Source organism: Danio rerio, chromosome 9 (genome assembly GCF_049306965.1).
Source record: "Danio rerio strain Tuebingen ecotype United States chromosome 9, GRCz12tu, whole genome shotgun sequence".
Taxonomy (NCBI): Eukaryota; Metazoa; Chordata; class Actinopteri; order Cypriniformes; family Danionidae; genus Danio; species Danio rerio.
The window spans coordinates 4,728,092-4,746,474 of record NC_133184.1 but is presented as its reverse complement, the minus strand read 5'-3'; the positions used below and the strand labels follow the sequence as shown (position 1 = coordinate 4,746,474).

The 18,383-nt window shown below is 36.5% G+C and overlaps 2 protein-coding genes across 13 annotated transcripts in view; one reads left to right on the top strand and one right to left on the bottom strand.

The window, feature by feature from the left end:
- The window catches only part of fmnl2a (formin-like 2a), a 132,824-nt gene extending 121,346 nt beyond the window's left edge, over positions 1–11,478 (top strand). For 6 of the 12 annotated variants that reach the window (XM_005167947.6, XM_001345159.10, XM_009304461.5 and 3 more), the window contains one exon: positions 4,141–5,213. In XM_005167947.6, coding sequence (XP_005168004.1) covers positions 4,141–4,250 — 110 coding nt within the window. In that variant the 3' untranslated portion in view covers positions 4,251–5,213. Of the gene's footprint in view, positions 1–218; positions 313–445; positions 484–4,140; positions 5,214–9,127 lie in introns of those variants that run through there. The other 6 variants (XM_073912440.1, XM_073912438.1, XM_073912437.1 and 3 more) reach the window with 3 other exon arrangements.
- Positions 11,479–15,817: 4,339 nt separating this feature from the next.
- prpf40a (PRP40 pre-mRNA processing factor 40 homolog A) overlaps positions 15,818–18,383 on the bottom strand; it is a 47,550-nt gene continuing 44,984 nt past the window's right edge. Inside the window, 1 exon segment of the mRNA NM_198356.1 lies at positions 15,818–16,413. Within this exon segment, the coding sequence (NP_938170.1) occupies positions 16,324–16,413 (90 nt within the window). The 3' untranslated portion in view covers positions 15,818–16,323.

Genomic DNA, 18,383 nt, shown 5'->3' with positions numbered 1-18,383 from the left:
TTGTTGTATCTGGACGCTGGAGCCGTTGTGCAGAGCAGCTTGAGTAATAGAGTTGATTAGCGCAGTTCTTTCAGTGGCGCTTCAGTAACACCTTCCCCGCAACTGCCTATGACCTGTTGACCTTTCCTCTTTTTGAGCCCTGGGCAGCTTGGCTCGCTGTGCTGCGGCCTGCAATCCGCTCCAACTCTAACCTCCATTTTTGTTTCCTCTCCACTCAGCCTTAAAGAAGAATAATATTACTAAATTCCCCAATGTGCACTGGAGAGTAAGGAACTCTTCCAGTAGTACCCCAGTGGATGCTACTCAGACCTGGCAAGCATCTCTCTCTTTATTATTATTATCATTGTTCATTCTGCTCCCTCCAACATTAGAGTTGCTTTCTTTTGACACTGAACATAGAAGCCATGTTCACTTTCTGTCTGTCATTCTATTTAACACACATCAGGCGTCTTGAAGTTTGACCCTCAAGGGCCGAGGCTCCAGGTACCTCATTATGTACCTCATCACCCGATTGAACTGATTTGATTAGTTAATTAGGTGATGCTGTGACCTGAGACCCTTAGACTCTGCCTTGCATAGTTTCACGCTGAACTGACCCACATGTAGAAATATAGTTTAGTCTACATTAGTGTCATTTCCATCGAGTTCTCTTCTCTAGGAGGAACACTGAGCTCAAAGCAAACGAACACTAAAAATGTCAGAATGTCACTGCTTTTGAATGAAGTACATCTGCTTAAAGTTATTTTGCAAAAGGTCAGTAAAATCTACTTGTTTAAGTTTTTTAATGTTACAGATATGACGCTTTCTTAAGATGATGTACTGGATCAGGTTCAATATGGTAGCACCCATGCTACTGTGAGGGTTTGGGTTTTGGGTTGAAGTAGATGTAGATGTTAATAATTGAGGGTTGGGTTTAGAGTTGGGGTAGGTGTAGATGTTAATATCTGTGAGCGTTGGGGTAGGTGTAGATGTTAACTGTGAGGGTTTGGTTAAAGGTTGGTGTAGAGGTCAATAACTGAGATTTGGGTTTAGAGTTGGGGTAGGTGTAGATGTTAATAACTGTGAGGGTTGGGGTAGGTGTAGATGTTAACTGTGAGGGTTTGGTTAAAGGTTGGTGTAGAGGTCAATAACTGAGGTTTGGGTTTAGATTTGGGGTAGGTGTAGATGTTAATAACTGTGAGGGTTGGTGTAGGTGTAAATGTTAACTGTGAGGGTTTGGTTGAGGGTTGGTGTAGAGGTCAATAACTGAGGTTTGGGTTTAGAGTTGGGGTAGGTGTAGATGTTAATTACTGTGAGGGTTGGGGTAGGTGTAGATGTTAACTGTGAGGGTTTGGTTAAAGGTTGGTGTAGAGGTCAATAACTGAGGTTTGGGTTTAGATTTGGGGTAGGTGTAGATGTTAATAACTGTGAGGGTCGGGGTAGGTGTAGATGTTAACTGTGAGGGTTTGGTTGAGGGTTGGTGTAGAGGTTAACTACTGAGGTTTGGGTTTAGGGTTGGGGTAGTTGTAGATGTTAGTAATTGAGGGTTGGGTTGAGAGTTGGGGTTGGTGTGCAGTAGATGTTAACTGTGTAAGTAGAGGTAGGTGTAGATGTAAACTGTAAGGGCTTGTGTAGAAGTTAAAAACTGTGGTTTGGGTTTAGGGTTGGGGTATTTATTGATTATTTTGAGTTGGGTTTAGAGTTGAGGTAATGTGTTGAAGTTGATAACTGTAAGGATTGAAGTAGCTGCAGATGTTAACTGTGAGGATTCGGTTTGGGGTTGGCGTATAAGTTATTAACTATGAGGTTTGGGTTCACAATTGGGGTAGGTGTAGATGTTAATAACCATGAGGGTTGGGGTAGGTGTAGATAATAACTGGGAGGCTGTGATTTAGGGTTGATGAAATTAATAATTGAGGTTTTGGTTTAGGTTAGTTGTAGATGTTAATAATTGAGGGTTGGGTTTAGAGTTGTGGAAGGAGTAGATGTTAATAAATGTGAGGGTTGAGGTAGGTGTAGATGTTAACTGTGAGGGTTTGGTTTAGGGTTTGCGTAGAAGTTAATAGCTGTGAGGTGAGGTTTGGGTTTAGGTTTGGGTTAGTTGTAAGTGTTAATAATTGCGGGTTGGGTTTAGAGTTGTGGTAGGTGTAGATGTCAATAACCGCGAGGGTTGAGGTTGGTGTAAATGTTAACTGTGAGGGTTTGGTTTAGGGTTCGCGTCGAAGTTAATAGCTGTGAGGTGAGGTTTGGGTTTAGGGTAGGGGTAGTTGTAGATGTTTGTAATTGAGGGTTGAAAGTTGGGGTAAGTGTAGATTTTAATAACTGTGTGGGTTAAGGTAGGTGTAGATGTAAACTGTAAGAGTTGGTGTATAAGTTAATAACTGAGGATTGGCTGGGGGTAGTTGTAGATAATAATTATTGAGGGTTGGGATTAGAGTTGAGGTAGGTGTACATGTTAATAACTGAAGGTTGAGGTAGGTGTAGATGTTAACTGTGAGGGTTGGTGTAGAGGTTAATAACTGAAGTTTGGGTTTAGGGTTGGGGTAGATGTAGATGTTAATAATCGAGGGTTGGGTATAGAGTTGGGGTAGATGTAAATAACTGAGGGTTGAGGTAAGTGTAGACGTTAACTCTGAGGGTTTGGCTTAGGTTTGGTGTAGAAGTTAATAACTGGGGTTTGGGTTTAGGGTTGGGATAGATGTAGATCTAAATAATTGTGAGGGTTGAGGTAGGTTTAGATTTTAACTGCGAGGGTTTGTTTTAGGGTTGGTGCAGAAGTTAATAACTGTGAGGTTTGAGGTAGGTGTAGATGTTAACTGTGAGGGTTTGGCGTAGGGTTGGTGTAGATCACCTCAGTTCCTGGAGGGCCGCAGCTCTACACAGTTTAGCCTTACCCTAATAAGACAACTGATCAAACTAATTGAGTCCTTGAGGCTTTTTTGAAACCCACAAGTAGGTATTTGGAAGCAGGGTTGGAACTAAAATGTGCAGTCCTGCAACCCTCCAGGAACTGGAGTTTGACACCCTGGTGTAGATGTAGAAGTTAATAAGGGTGAGGTTTGGGTTTAGGGTTGGGGTAGGTGTAGATGTTAATAACTGTGAAAGTTGGGGTGGGTGTAGATGTTGATAACTTCGAGGGTTGAAGTTTGTGTAGATGTTAACTGTGAGGGTTGGGTTTAGGGTTCAGGTAGGTTTAGATCAGGGGTGTCCAAAGCTAGTTCAAGTGTGTTAAATTGTGATGGAAACTAAAATACGCAGGACACCGACCCTCAAGGAGCGAGTTTGGACACCCCTGTTTTAGATGTTAATAACTGAGGTTTGGGGGTAGGTGTAGTAGTTAATAACTGAGGTTTGGGTTTAGAGTAGTTGTAGATGTTAATAACTGTGAGGGCTGGGTTAGTTGTAGATGTTAACAACTGAGGGTTGAGTTTAGGGTTGGAGTAGGTGTAGACATTAATAACACACAACAACCGATCGCTCATGCACGTCCATTATGTATTGAACCTGATACAGTATGTCATCCTGCAACAGGCTGCAGCGAGGACACTCTAAAAACACATTGTGTGATCTCTCGTATTTTGATTAGAAGAAAAAAAACATTTTTCATTTTCTGCAAGGGGTTCACAAACCTTTGCATGTTACAAGAGTTATTCTGTAAAAAAAATGATAATAATCTCACTACCATAACTTTTTTTGTTTTAGAATTAACTGAAATTCCAATCATCTCAATATACACATCAATTAAATGACTTAAATATTAAGTTAAACTTTATTAATTTATCAAAATATGGAGAATCATTTGTTGTCGTGACTGTCATGTTATTTTATAGTGTACTGTCATTGATAAACATGGTGCTTCAAATGCCTTTTGCTGATATTTTGTATTATAGTGCAGTGCCATTCAGACATTCAACCTCTTACTTGAGAGTTCAGATATGTTTTGTCAGTGTTTTTCCAACAACCTTGACCAAAAACTGTTTCTGTGAAAAAAGCGCCACATTTAGTACAGTAGTTTCCGTTCACATTCAGAAACTGAAATAGAACTCCAAGTGCTTTTAGTGCAGTAAAACCTCAAGCTGCTTTGCCCAGTTGGCCACCAGCATGTCCAGAAGATCTGAACCCAGAGACTGACTAAACTGTATTGTGTTCCTCCTACATCAGATCTGAGAAACCAACCTTACAGGCGCGCTGATGCCGTCAGGAGGAGTGTCCGGAGACGCTTTGATGATCCCAATTTGCGGCCTGTCAACAACGCAGAGATGGTCATGTGACGAGGGCGGAGTGAATGTAGTGAATGGAATGGAGGAGTTGACAGCTCCAGAACAACGTAATGAAGGACTGAAGATGACAGCAGGTCTGAAAGTCAAGTGCCTACACTTAACATCTGTCCAATCAGGTGTTGAATCAAACGTGTAACTGTCTTCTGTTTGTAATTTTTGTTTGTTTTATACGAAAAGTGTCTTGATCTGTCTTATATCTTAAATCGTAGATGGCGAGATCAGTGTTTCTCTTGAGAAGGTGTCAGAATGTTAAACTATTCCAACACTTGCATCATAAACCTGTACAAAAGCTGAAACATTTCAGTGCTTTCGCCACATCTGATCAATCTGGATGAGCGACTTTTTAAAGTCGACCTGAAATGGAAGTTAAGATTGTCTTGCATCCACTTGAAACAGTCCTGAAACGAGAAAAGAGTAGGCCGGTGCATGATTGGATTCATTGGTTTGTTGAAAGAATCAATGAGTTCAGAAATACTCATAGCCCCACTTTAAAGGAATTCCATGTGACCAGGAAGTGCAGATCAGTCGTTTTGAGGGGATGGGAAGGTTATAGTACTTGATTAAAGAACAAGAACTACTTACTGTATACAGTGTTGGGGAGTAACTGAATACATGTACCGGCGGTACGTATTTAGAATACTATTCATGAGTAACTTTATTCCGTTACAGTTACTATTTTTAAACAGGGTATTTAGAATACAGTTACTTTCCTAATACCATTGGAATACTTCGGCCCATGCATGTCTGGCCCATGATATTACTAAATTACCGCCGAAACCATAGAAACAGAAGCTACACTCCCGACTGCAAGTACCAGTGTTAACTCAGTGAGACTCACGCAAATGACCCTGTTCTCATGCTCTTACCTCCATTTTCTCACGCAGCAAAAGGGACGATCAGAAACACCGGACAACAACCATGTTTTTTAAATAAACTGCTTTTTTTGCCATCATTGTCCGTGAATTTGCTGCTTGATGTTTCGTTTGCGCTTTCAGAGGTTTCGTTTACGCTTCTTAAATTTGCGTTTGCTTTTCTGACACATGTGGGCGGAACTTATGGGCACCTTAGCCAAAGTTGGCAGCCCTGGTTAACTTGAGTGTACAAATATGGAGGATTCAGACCAGGGGTCCGTTCTTCGTACGTGGATTACTCAGTTAGCTGGATTTGGATATTAACGATTTGACACGATCAAGGATCGTTTCGTTCTTCAAAGCTGATCCGAGAGTTGTTGTCATGGCAACAGTTCTGCTAGGTCAAACCTGATCGGGAGCAGGTTTAATTCATATAAACAGGATTAGATCGGCTTAGTTCAAGCAAAGATAATACAGAAAGTATTTACCGAATTCTGATATTTTCTTACAGTAGTACTTATATACACTTGGGAAAATAATACATAATTTTTAAATATATATATAAAGTTATAGTCATTAATAAAATAAATAAAGTTATACATATTAATAAAACATATGCAATCTGCACCCTCGAAATGAAAGTACAAAGACTGCCATCTGGTGCAAAGAGAAAACTTATTGAAATGAACTTTTTAGATCGCTTTAGAACAAATTGTGTATAATAGAAATGCAAAATATGTGATTTTTTTTAAGCAATAATACATTTATGCAGTCATAAACATGTTTCGATAGTTAATATGCCAGTGATTTGATGCTTCACAAAAGTTGCAGACGCCTTTACCAATATCAAAATGCTTTTGTAAACAACCAGTTATTCTTTATACACCGATTAAAAAACGGCTACATTAATAAAGAAAATCTTTTCTAAATGTAGAACTAAATGCATTGATTTGCATTGAAATACATGATGAATACTCTTGTCTTGACAAATGAAAGTGTAAAGCCTGCAGCTCATAACAAATGTGGAAAGTTCTTGCGTGTCATATTAAACAAAACGGTTACTGCTAATTTGATGTAATTTTGCTCACATGGATAATTGAATATTAATCAGATGATGTCATTACGCTGCTATGCCGTCAGCCAATCGTTGCATTGCTGATCATGATTTCGAGGATCGATAGATCTGTCCTTCATAACACACGCAGCGATCTCAGATCAGTTCATCCAAACATTCTAATCTGATTCGCGAACTTGTTTGAAGAACCAAATTAGCGAGAGATCAGTTATCAAGATTAAAAGATCCAGGATCTGCCAAATCATCTTAGATCATTTAAGCGAGGTACGAAGAACGGACCCCAGGAGCTCGAGGGGTTGGAGCTGCAACCGAAGCAACCTTCTAGCAGCAGGAAAAAATGCATTCACGTCTTGGAAGTTCAAGTATTTTTTCTCTTTAAAGAATTAGAGGGGTGAGCGAAACCTGACAGTGCAGTGCAATCTCTGCCTGCCAGCTAACAACCTTAAAACAAAACTTGTTCATTTTGAGGTTTACATTTTTGTAAAGCAAACACATTTTGCATTCTTCTAATATTTGCAATATTGTTCTTAGGTGAGACGTTTTTATAATAGAAATTAAAATAGATACGACCTGTTACATTACCTTGGTTTTACATAAACTATTTTGAAGTTTTTTCTTTTCTTTAATAGACTTGAAGGCTGTTTTCAAGGGGAAGTATTCCAAGTGTTTATAATACAGTAACAGGATTAAGCAAAGTAACGGAATATGTTACAAAATACATTTTAAAGCAGGTATTCTGTAACTAAATACATTTACAACTAAATACATACAATACATTTATTCTCCCCAACACTGACTGTATACATGTAAAAATAAGAAGAGGACATTTTGATTTGAAGGCGACTTTATGTTAGCTGAAACTGGCCACATTCCTTGTTGAGAAAAAAATATAATAGAGCATAAGAAAGGTTTAAGGAAGTTAAAGCTGTGTTGTAAAATGTTGATGGCTGGAGATGCTGCAGGTTGCGACACGGATATAAACAACATGAGCATTGTTGAAAGAAGATGGAGTGTAGGAGTGTTTGTATGTGTCGTATTATGAAAGACTTCAGGCAAGTAGGAGAAAGTTTAAGGAAAGGATTGATGTTGCTAAGGAAAATGTGAAATTATGAACTGGAGTATCTCGCATTTCTGGAAACAAGTCTAAATGAAGTGCTGTATGCAAATTACCTGATAAAAGTCGTGGATTCCACTTGTAAGAGCAACAAATAATAACTTGACTTCTAGTTGATCATTTGGAAAAAGTAGCAGAAGGTGGATTTAACAGATGAATCTTCTGTTGAACTGCATCCCAATCATCACAAATACTGCAGAAGACCTACTAGAACAAGATTCATGGATGGATACAAGATTCTCACAGAAATCAGTCAAGTATGGTGAAGGAAAAATCATGGTTTGGGCTGAAATTCAGTAGGGGTGTGCGAGAGATCTGCAGAGTGGATGGCAACATCAACAGCCTGAGGTATCAAGACATTTGTGCTGCCCATTACATTACTAACCACAGGAGAGGGCGAATTCTTCAGCAGGATAGCGCTCCTTCTCATACCTCAGCCTCCACATTAAAGTTCCTGAAAGCAAAGAAGGTCAAGGTGCTCCTAGATTGGCCAGCCCAGTCAATAGACATGAACATTATTGAGCATGTCTGGGGTAAGATGAATGAGGAGGCACTAAAGATGAATCCAAAGAATCCTATTGAACTCAGGGAGTCCTGCAAGAACACTGAGTTATTTGAGTCAGTGCTGAGATGTATGATGCAGTCCTCCAAGCTCATGGGAGTCAGACACAATATTCATTCTTTTTCCACTGCACAATGACTTTAAATTCTATACTGTACATAATTTTTGTTCAGTGACAAGACTTTTGTCTAAGCAAAGTCAGACCTTACTGTCCTAAATAAATAATTTAAAATCAAGGCATGATCATATTTTATTTTGGTCAAATAAGCGTAATCTAGAGGCCTTTGCCATTTATATAAGCCACTTCTGATACCAAATGATCCACTAGAAGTCAAGTTATTATTTGCTGTTCCTAAAACTTGAATAAGCGTCAAGACTTCTGTCAGGGAGTGTAATCGGGTTCAAACCGTTTTTTTTTTTTTTTTTTTTTAAATGAATGAAAATTCTGGAATCATACTCTTTAAAATTGCATTTCTGAAAGTTTCTTTGATTGACTACAGGCCTTGATATCTGACACAGTAAAAAGCAAGAAAAAAGGAGATTACACTAAATAAATATAAAAATGCTGGATTGCCGTAACCCAATGTTGGTTATGATAATACAATAGATATTCACCTTATTCTCAGCTGACGAGTGGGCGCTGCCATTTGAATCTTTTTGTCTCGCGACTTCCGGTCACATTCACTTCCATTCATTTTTTGACGTTAAAAACTGCTCGTTACGCTGCTTGATGTTGCAATTTAATATTTTCTTATTATATTATGCTACTTGGTCTGTGTACTCATGCAAACATTTGTTTGTTGAGCAAGTAGTTTGGCCATTTTCTGCCGTTTATTATTCCTTGTCATTTCTCCCATAGGCGACTGAATCGGAAGTTCTAAGACAATCGCGAAAACAGGCGCACTTCCGCATTTTAGAATAAGGTCAATAGGCAAAAGCAACAACAACGTTGTTTGTGTCCACATTTTACCCAACACTGGGTTATTTTCATTCATTTTCTTTTCGGCTTAGTCCCTTTATTAATCCGGGGTCGCCACAGCAGAATGAGCCACTAACTTATCCAGCATATGTTTTCTGCAGCGGATGCCCTTCCGGCTGCAACCCATCACTGGGAAATACCCATACAGTCTCATTCACACACATACACTACGGCCAATTTAGCTTACCCAATTCACCTATATCGCATGTCTTTGGACTTGTGGGGGAAACTGGAGCACCCAGATGAATCTCAAGCGAACATGGGGAAAACATGCAAACTCCACACAGAAATGCCAACTGACCCAGCCGAGGCTCGAACGAGTGATCTTCTTACTCTGAGGTGATAGCGCTTACCATGTCGCCCACTGGGTTACTTTTTGCAAATAAATTTAAGACACTTTCTAAGAGTAACTGTTGGGTTATTACACTTTTCAACAGCTGAGTTTGTCAATATATGAACCAAAGTTGGGTTACAACATCCCAGCATTTTTCTATTGATTTTAAAGCAATCAATTGACTTAAAGTGAGTAAACTATTTGCTTTAAATAAGCAAATTAACAATGTGAATAACTATAAAAGCCCTTGGTTACTGTTCAAATGGACAACCCTGTTATGTTCGTGACTGTTTTGACAAAATTTTTACCTCTTCCCAACAGAGAAAACCACCAAACAATAAGAATATATAATAATATGGTGTGGCTATTTAATAATAAATGTGTTTATAATGGAAGTCAATGAGGCAAAAACAGCCCTGAACATAATGGAAGGGTAGTGAATTTGCCCAGAGTGTATTGTTGAGTTTTTGAAAAATTTCAAATCACTGTCCTAAACCATGTGTCAAAATAAGATTTGCCACCAAAAAGCGTTCCATTTGCTGAAACACGAAGAAACTTGTGTCCAAATGAAGACTCTAAATCAGCCCAGAGTGGATGCAAACATCCCCAACCGCACACAAGGGTGAACAGTTTCAAGTAACAACGGGTTTGCTCGCTTTTTACAGTGTAAAGGCAACTTTTGTTGTTGTTTTTTCACTTCGATGTGAAAGGTTTGAAACCCCTGAGCTGCTGCATACTCTAAGCAAACATTCAGACAGCGTCCATTCGATTTAACATAGATTTGAACATATATTTAAACATGCTGCTTGTCTACATCTCAGTAAGAAATTAACAGCAGTTAAGAATCTAATAATCATGATGGCTTTTACCGTACATGAGCTCTGCTATTAGGCACTCCAGTTTAGTCATTGAGTTTGCTCGAAGTATATCTGGGCCTTAAATGAGCAGTGTCGAGGGATTATAGGTAAGAAAAAAAGTCTGTAAAAACTGACAACGATGAAAGAAAAATGGACATCGATGCACTTTGAATGAATTACATGACAACGTAAAAGTGCAGTTTTGAAAGCGTGAACTCAAACGTGATGACTTTGTGATTCGATGATTTTGATAGGCTCGCTGCTTTTTCTAAATCATTAATGATTGTTTGCATTAAAGCCAATGTTCCACTGATTACCAGCAACGTAACACAAGTTTATCAGTACATTAACACAATCAATAGGTCATCTACTGTACCACAACACTCTGAGCTACAATTATAAGTAAATGCATAAACAATTCTTTAACAGAAACATCAGCTCAATGCTATATCTGCCTCTATTGGAAGTGCGTTACTAATAAGGGCTGATTAAGTGAGCTGTGGTAATGCACGTCTTAAAGATAGGTCTTTGGACACACGCAATTCCTTAATGAATTTCCACTTGCCACTACTTACTGCATTAATAGTCTGTGTGTGTGCGTGTGTGTGTGGTGGGGGGGGGGGGGGGATGTGTATGGCCACTGACCACAACCGCCAGCTTTATTCCCTGTGGTCCTGGTTCATCTCTACACTAGATCAGGGGTCTTTTTATAGATATAATCTTTGAAGGTCTGCAATAAACCAATAATCAAATGATGTTGATGAGAAGTGCTTTCACCAGGGTTCCCACACTAAGCCAATTGTAAAATTCCAAGATTTTGCCTGATTTTCAATGATTGAAAAGATGAACCTCCACAGTTTAGTCACGCTACAGTGACCACCGATTACTTTTGACTGGGGGAGGGTAAGGTTTATGGCTTCATGACATTACCAAGGAGCACTCATCATTCTGGAAGGCCTGGTGGATGACCTGAAGTGTGGCATCTGTCCTTGCGGACCATGTCCACTCCTACTGTACATGGGGATTGGTTTTGCTCAGCATGATGCCATCTCTCAAGGATAATGCGGTGCATCATACATCTTGTGATGTACGTGTGTCTAGATGACCAACATAAGTTTACTGTACTGGCTTAAACCCAATTGAGAATCTGTGGGACCACCTGGATTGGGTTGTTCACCTTGGATCCTTAACCACCCAACCTAGATCTCGGTCCTGAAGGATTGGTGTTCTGCGGTAAACTCATCCTGGTGCCCTTCAAAGCACACACATGCACTGTGTCCTGCTGGAAGATGCTGTCATGCTATAAAAAAAAAAAACAATGCACATGTAGGGGTGGACGTGGTCCACAAGGACAGATGCACACTTCCATTGATAACAGTGCCTTCTAGAAAGATAGGTGCACCCAAGGAATGCCACAAAAACATTCCCCAGACTAAACCACTGCCACCTTTAGCTGAAGGTAATCGGTGGTCAGGTTAACAAGACTGGATTGTGTACAAAAGTTTCTGATATTCAGTGACTTGAACAACAAAAACTTTTTAAAATTCCCTGACTTTTAATGTCTGGAATAGACTTTTTTTAAATCTTTATGATAATCCGGAAGTTCCATGACCCGTGGGAACCTTTTATCACTTGTAGTATCTAGAAAACCAATCAATTCTTGCAGTTTGCCATTCCAAAGCAAAGAATTTAGGTGTTAAGAGGTGCTCTTCTAAGCCGCGGTCACACTGCACTTTTTGCCTCTTCTATTGATACAGATGCGAATGCGGCAGATTGGAGACGCAAGTCTTGCAACAAGTTTCACATGTCGCTGCATTCCAAAGTTCAAGGTTGGTGAACGGTCCGTGTATCTTTTGGTCATTGGATTTAAATTTTAAAAACGAATATTGAAAAACTAAAAAGGAGCTGTTTTTTGGTTCTTGTTTTCAAATTCAAAAACGAATATTGAAAAATGAGGCATTTTTCTTTTTTATGGTGAAAAACAAAAAGCTAAATTCAATATTTATATTAATACATATATTTAGATTATATATATATATATATATATATATATATATATATATATATATATATATATATATATATATATATATATATATATATATACACACACACACACACACACACACACACACACACACACACACACACACACACACACACACACACATATATACATACAATATTAAATGGAACAACATATTTGCTGATATATGCATTATTTGCATTGCTTTACAAAACAGTTTTCTGAAAATAAAGTTTATGTTAAAATCACTTCCACTTCAGGAGTGACAGTAACATTGGACATTCATTTGGAATCATTGCGCACATTGCAACAAGTCATCTCTCCGCATTATAATTCGAAATTTAAAAAAAATTATAATTAATTTAATCTGAAAGGCCTTCAGCATGTTTCAAAACACATCAAGCATCCCAATGTCTTCCAAACCCGACTATTGGACAACATTACCAAAACTTTGCTATGGTTGATAATGAGCTTTAAGACAGCCAGTGTGTCTTCACTCCAAATACACATCTTCACTCCAAATACAGCATATTCTATTGCCTAAAATAACCTATAATCATATATATATATATATATATATATATATATATATATATATATATATATATATATATATACATATATATATATATATATATATATATATATATATATATATATATATATATAGATAGATATAGATAGATAGATAGATAGATAGATAGATAGATAGATAGATAGATAGATAGATAGATAGATAGATAGATAGATAGATAGATATTAGCCCCCCTCCCCCTTTTGATTTTTTCTTTTTTAAATATTTCCCAAAAGATAATTAACAAAGCAAGGAAATTTTCAAAGCATGTCTGATAATATTTTTTCTTCAGGAGAAAGTCTTATTTGCTTTATTTCGGCTAGAATAAAAGCTGTTTTAAATTTTTTAAAGCCCATTTTAAGGTCAAAATTATTAGCTCCTTTTACCTAACTTTTTTCAGTAGACTACAGAACAAAAAATTGTTATAAAATAACTTGCCAACTTACCCTAACCTGCCCAGTTAACCTAATTAACCTAGTTAAGCCTTTAAATGTCACTATAAGCTGTATAGAAGTGTCTTGAAAAATATCTAGTCAAATGTTATTTACTGTCATCATGGCAGAGATAAAAAAATAAATAAATAAAATCAGTTATTAGAGATGAGTTATAAAAATTATTATTTTTAGAAATGTGTTGAAAAAAAAAATCTGCTCTCTGTAAACCGGATATTGGGAAAAAAAACAAACAGGGGGGCTAATACTTCTGACTTCAACTGTATGATATATTGCCTAGTTACCCTAATTAACTTAACCAGTTACTGCCTTTCTGGTTTCAGAATATACTTAAAAAAAAAAAAAATTAAACAAGCTTTTATTAGTTTAGTTTTCTGGTGATTTAATTTTTTTGCTATTTGAAGTAAATAATAAAAATCAAATCATTTTTGAATTTTGCTTTTCAGTTTTTCCACCATGAATAAGACAAAAACCTCGTATTTCAATATTCGTTTTTGAATTTTAAAATGAAAATCAAAATGTCTTTTTTTAATATACGTTTCTAAAATAAAATTCCAATGACCAAAAGATACACAGACCAAGAACTCTGACCTGTGAAATCAAATCACGATTATGTGGGACTAATAGAAGATCAAAACTTGACCTCTCTATACAGAAATATAAATTATGGAGCAATTACTTGCTTTATCGATGTCAAATCATCTTGTTTTGGAATGCCACTTTTCCTAGTGCCATACAAAAAAAAACATTCGCAAGCTTAAACTCCAGTGTGAGCGCAGCTTTAGAGAATAACTAGAAGGTAGAGATATGAAACCATTACCAACTCATTATTTCAAGACCATTCACGATAGTTCATATCTGAAATGAAAGCAGCTTTTTAATTATCCAAAATCCATCCTTTTGAGAAACGATCTTAGATCAGACAATATGTCAGATTTCCTAAATGAGGCTCTGGGTTTTTATTTCTTACTTTTGGTCAGATGGGAAAGAAAGCCTGAACTAATCTCTCCGTGTGGTTCTACAATGATCGATGAAAACAACATGTTTCTTGTGATGTGTAATACTATTTATAAGCGAACATAAATTCAAAATTGTTAAATGTACAGATATTTTGATACGAAATTGTTCAAATCTTTTTAACTTTTTAATCTTCTAATAATGTACATACTGTTTAAAAAAACAAAACAAAAAAAATTCAGCTTTACTACAAACATCTGAATACTTTAACTTATAGTTTTCTCCTTTTATTTCTGCATTTTGTATATTTAATTAAACTGAAAACCTGGATCAGGCCTTTTAGACATGCGGCACAGTAGAACGTCACTGTTTACTACAGTAAAACACGTCAGACAGATGCAGGACTAGTATTATAGCCATTATAGTAGTCTGTCTCTGCGCTTCACGCCTAAAAACTGGATTAACCTGGCAGGTTTGTTTGTTTTTTCCTTCTGAAATCAGTGTATTCTAGGCATTGTATGCTTACTACAAAAATGATCTGTTCTCAGATTTAAAATGAGCTGATTTGTCATGTCTGATTAAAATATTTACACAACACTGCTTGTGTGTTTTTCTTGAGAGGGTATATGGAAGACATTGGGTGGCTAATAATTCTGACTTCAACTGTATGTGTGTGTGTGTGTGTGTGTGTATATATATATATATATATATATATATATTTTTTTTTTTTTTTTTTTTTATGTACATTTGTGTATATACATTAGATTAGTCGATATTAAACCCCAAACTAGAACTAATCTGACAAGAAAATAATGAGATGACAAAATTCAAAAAAATTTGTACACCCAAATTAATATGCTTAAGATAAAAAAAATATATAAATAAATTAATAAATGAATGGTTTAATATTTATAATAATATTTAATGGATTAATTAATTTATTTGTTTATGTATTTGTGTAATTAGCTAAAGTTAATATGTTGGGGGAAAATACAAATTATTTTATTAACTGTTTGAATTACATTTCATAATAAAAAACAAAACAATAATCAATTGATTATTTAATAATTATTATAATGAAAGGTTTAATATTTATAATAAAAATTAATGAATTAATTAGTTGGGTATATGACTGGGTAATCAAACCAAATTAATGTGTTAGGAGACAATATACATTTTTTAATTATAATTAATGATTTAATAATTGTCGTAATTACTGGTTTAAAACTACTACAATTTGGGAAGTATAACGATTACTACAATAGCTATAACACATTAATAATTACTTGATCATTTAATGATAATAATTAATGGTTAAAGATTTATAATAATAATTAATAAACTAATGAATATACTTGGGTATATGACTGGTTAATGAACCCAAATTACAGTTGGCAGAAAAATAAAAGATTAAAAATGATGGATTAATATGTAATGAATTAATAATTACATATAATACAATAAAAAAATATATACACACATATATATGTAATATTATACAATCAATATTTAATTATAATGAATAATTTAATAATTATTACTTTTAACGGATTACATTTATTATATTTTTTACTTATTAAATAATAACATTAATTTTGTATAATTATACACACACACACAAAACACATATAATTATAATTAGTAATTATAATTAAAGTGTTTTGTGTCTAAATATCCACATAAGAAAACATGAATAAAGCTCAAGCTACACTTTAACAAATATACTACTAATAAATCAAAATAAATAATGTAACTAATTATAAAGCAACAAAGAAACCTTTTTTCATAGTTTATTTGTCAAAATTCAAGTTGAAAACAATGCTGCAGATATTTGATTTACTTTCATACGGATAATAACATTGCTTTCCAAAAATGGCTTCCACATACAATTGTACAGATTAATCTGAAGCTGAATATCAGGTGTGTTCTTTGTTTTCTTCAGGCTTGGTAATTTCCTCCGGTAATGTTTAAAACTATTGGCAATAACAAATTTACAACTACCTAAAAAAAGGTTCTGCAGTTAAAGGCAACATAACGCTTGCAACCTCTGAAAATAATCTTACAAAAACAAAATCAAGCATGTGCCCAGATGAAGAAGAGTGCTGATGTTCAGACAAACCGTGTCTCTCGCAGAGATTCATCTGAATATCCACTGCTCAGATGCTGATAGAGACTCTGCCAGCAAACTCTAGGAGGACACAACATTACAGGAATGCAAGAGAGAGAGGCGGAGATGGACAAACACACACACACACACACACACACACATACAAACAGAGGGATTTACGGAGCATCCAGCTGCTCTAGAAGTGTGCGCCGCCTCTTCTCCAGCTCTCCTTCACTCAGTTCACTGCCAGACGTATCCCATCCACCCTGACAAACACATACATGTATTCAGATATGATCTATTCAGATATTCAAACAACATTTGGTTTGTCTGTGATTGTATATTGCAATATTAATGTATTAAAGGGGACCTACTATGCAAAAATCTCTTCTATATGGCAGCAGTGTGTAAAAATAGCCAGCCTCTAATGATCAAAATGTATGAAATCTTTTGTTTTATAAATCGCACTTGATGAAACCGTCTGCAGAAACACTTTGATTGGCATTCTCTCTTTGTACGTGTCATCAGAGGAGGAAAGCCCCGCCCATTAGTGATGATCTCCCCCTCATTAGCATAGACAGCCCTGAGTGAGAAGCAGCTGTCTGCCATTTGAGTCTACACTCTGTACTTGTTGAAGGTCATTTTCATAAGAGGACTGAGAGCACATGTAATGTAATGTATTTTTGTTTTGTTTTTTTTATTTAATGCCATGTCAGCAACCAAGGCTATTTTCATGGCAGGAATCTTTCAACAATAAATATACAATTTAAAAATCCACAAACAAAATAAAACAAATTAAATAAGATTTTTTTGTGTTAATACATGATAAAAATTCTAAAATCTTCTCTGGTTTCACTTTGTTAAAAATGTCCTTTTCATAAAAAAGTCCTTCTGGAATCAGTAAAAGCAGTACAGTCCAGTAAAATATGTTTTACAGTAAGAGGAGTTTTGCAGAACAAACACTGAGTAGGGTTTTCACCTTGGAGCAGAAAACCATGTGTTATTCTCGTTTGCCCAATACGACATCTGGTAAAAACTACTTGATCAAATCGATTCTTAAAATGTCTTAAAATTCTGTGTGAAATTTCAGGTTGGATTTCGTGTAATTTATTGTTTTCTAATGCATCCCATTCCTTTTGCCACTTGTTTAAAATGTAAGCGTTTATAAAAGGTTTCATCTCTGACGGAGGGATTTGCCATTTGTTCACTACTTGCTTCAAAAGCATCTTTAGCAGCTGCATCAGCTCGCTCATTCCCTGAAAGTCCGACATGTCCTGGAACCCAGCAGAAAATGATGTGATAAAACTGATTTTGTAGTTGGTGAACTTTAGTTCAAATATTATCAATCAAAAGATGATCATTCTTTGAAGATTCCATAACTTGGAGGCATGATTTAGAGTCTGTAAAAATGATAGATTTCTTTTGTTGGGCATTTTCTATAAACTCCAATGCTAAAAGTAAAGCGCTGGCTTCAGCTGTAAATATGGAGCATTCTTTAGGCAGACTGATTCCATAATGTTGTTGGACTGAGAGCACAATCTCATTTGAATGTAAAGTGACAGTCAACAAAACAGCACAATTTGGATCAAAGCCTAAAAGGGGCAATTATAAAAGATGATCTGTGTGGTATTTTGAGCTGAAACTTCACACATACCCACTCTAGGCACATCAGAGACTTATTTTACGTCTTATAAAAAGGGCTATAAAAGGTCTGCTTTCAATAACTATTTGGAAAGAACTCTTAACTAGGCCCACAAAAAATCTGCGCACACAGAAATCCACAGATTTTTAGATCATCGAGTTTAGGGTTGGGCGATGACGACCAATTTCAATAGTATCTGGATGCAGCCTTTATGATGCATTACTCAGCGATGCAATGTGAGACACAATGCACTGAAATGGAGCGAGTGACGTCACTGTGATGGCTAGGGTTAGGGGTGGGGTTAGGTGAGCCCATTAAAAAGCATTGGATGCAGCTCAGATTGCACTGCACCAGGTCTGCATCCAGACCCGATGTAGGAGGCGGTGTTTGACAGAGTGTGCACGACATGTCTGAAGAGCGAGGAGGGATCCGGTGGTGAGGGGTGCACGAACTATTTGAGGACCGGGAGAGAGAGGAGCGATTTCCTGGAGATTATCACTCGTTTGCGGGCATCCGGGAGTCGTTTGCAGGCATCCGGGAGTCTCTATGCATTTGCGGGACACTTACGGAACTTCCAGGAGACTATGGATGTCT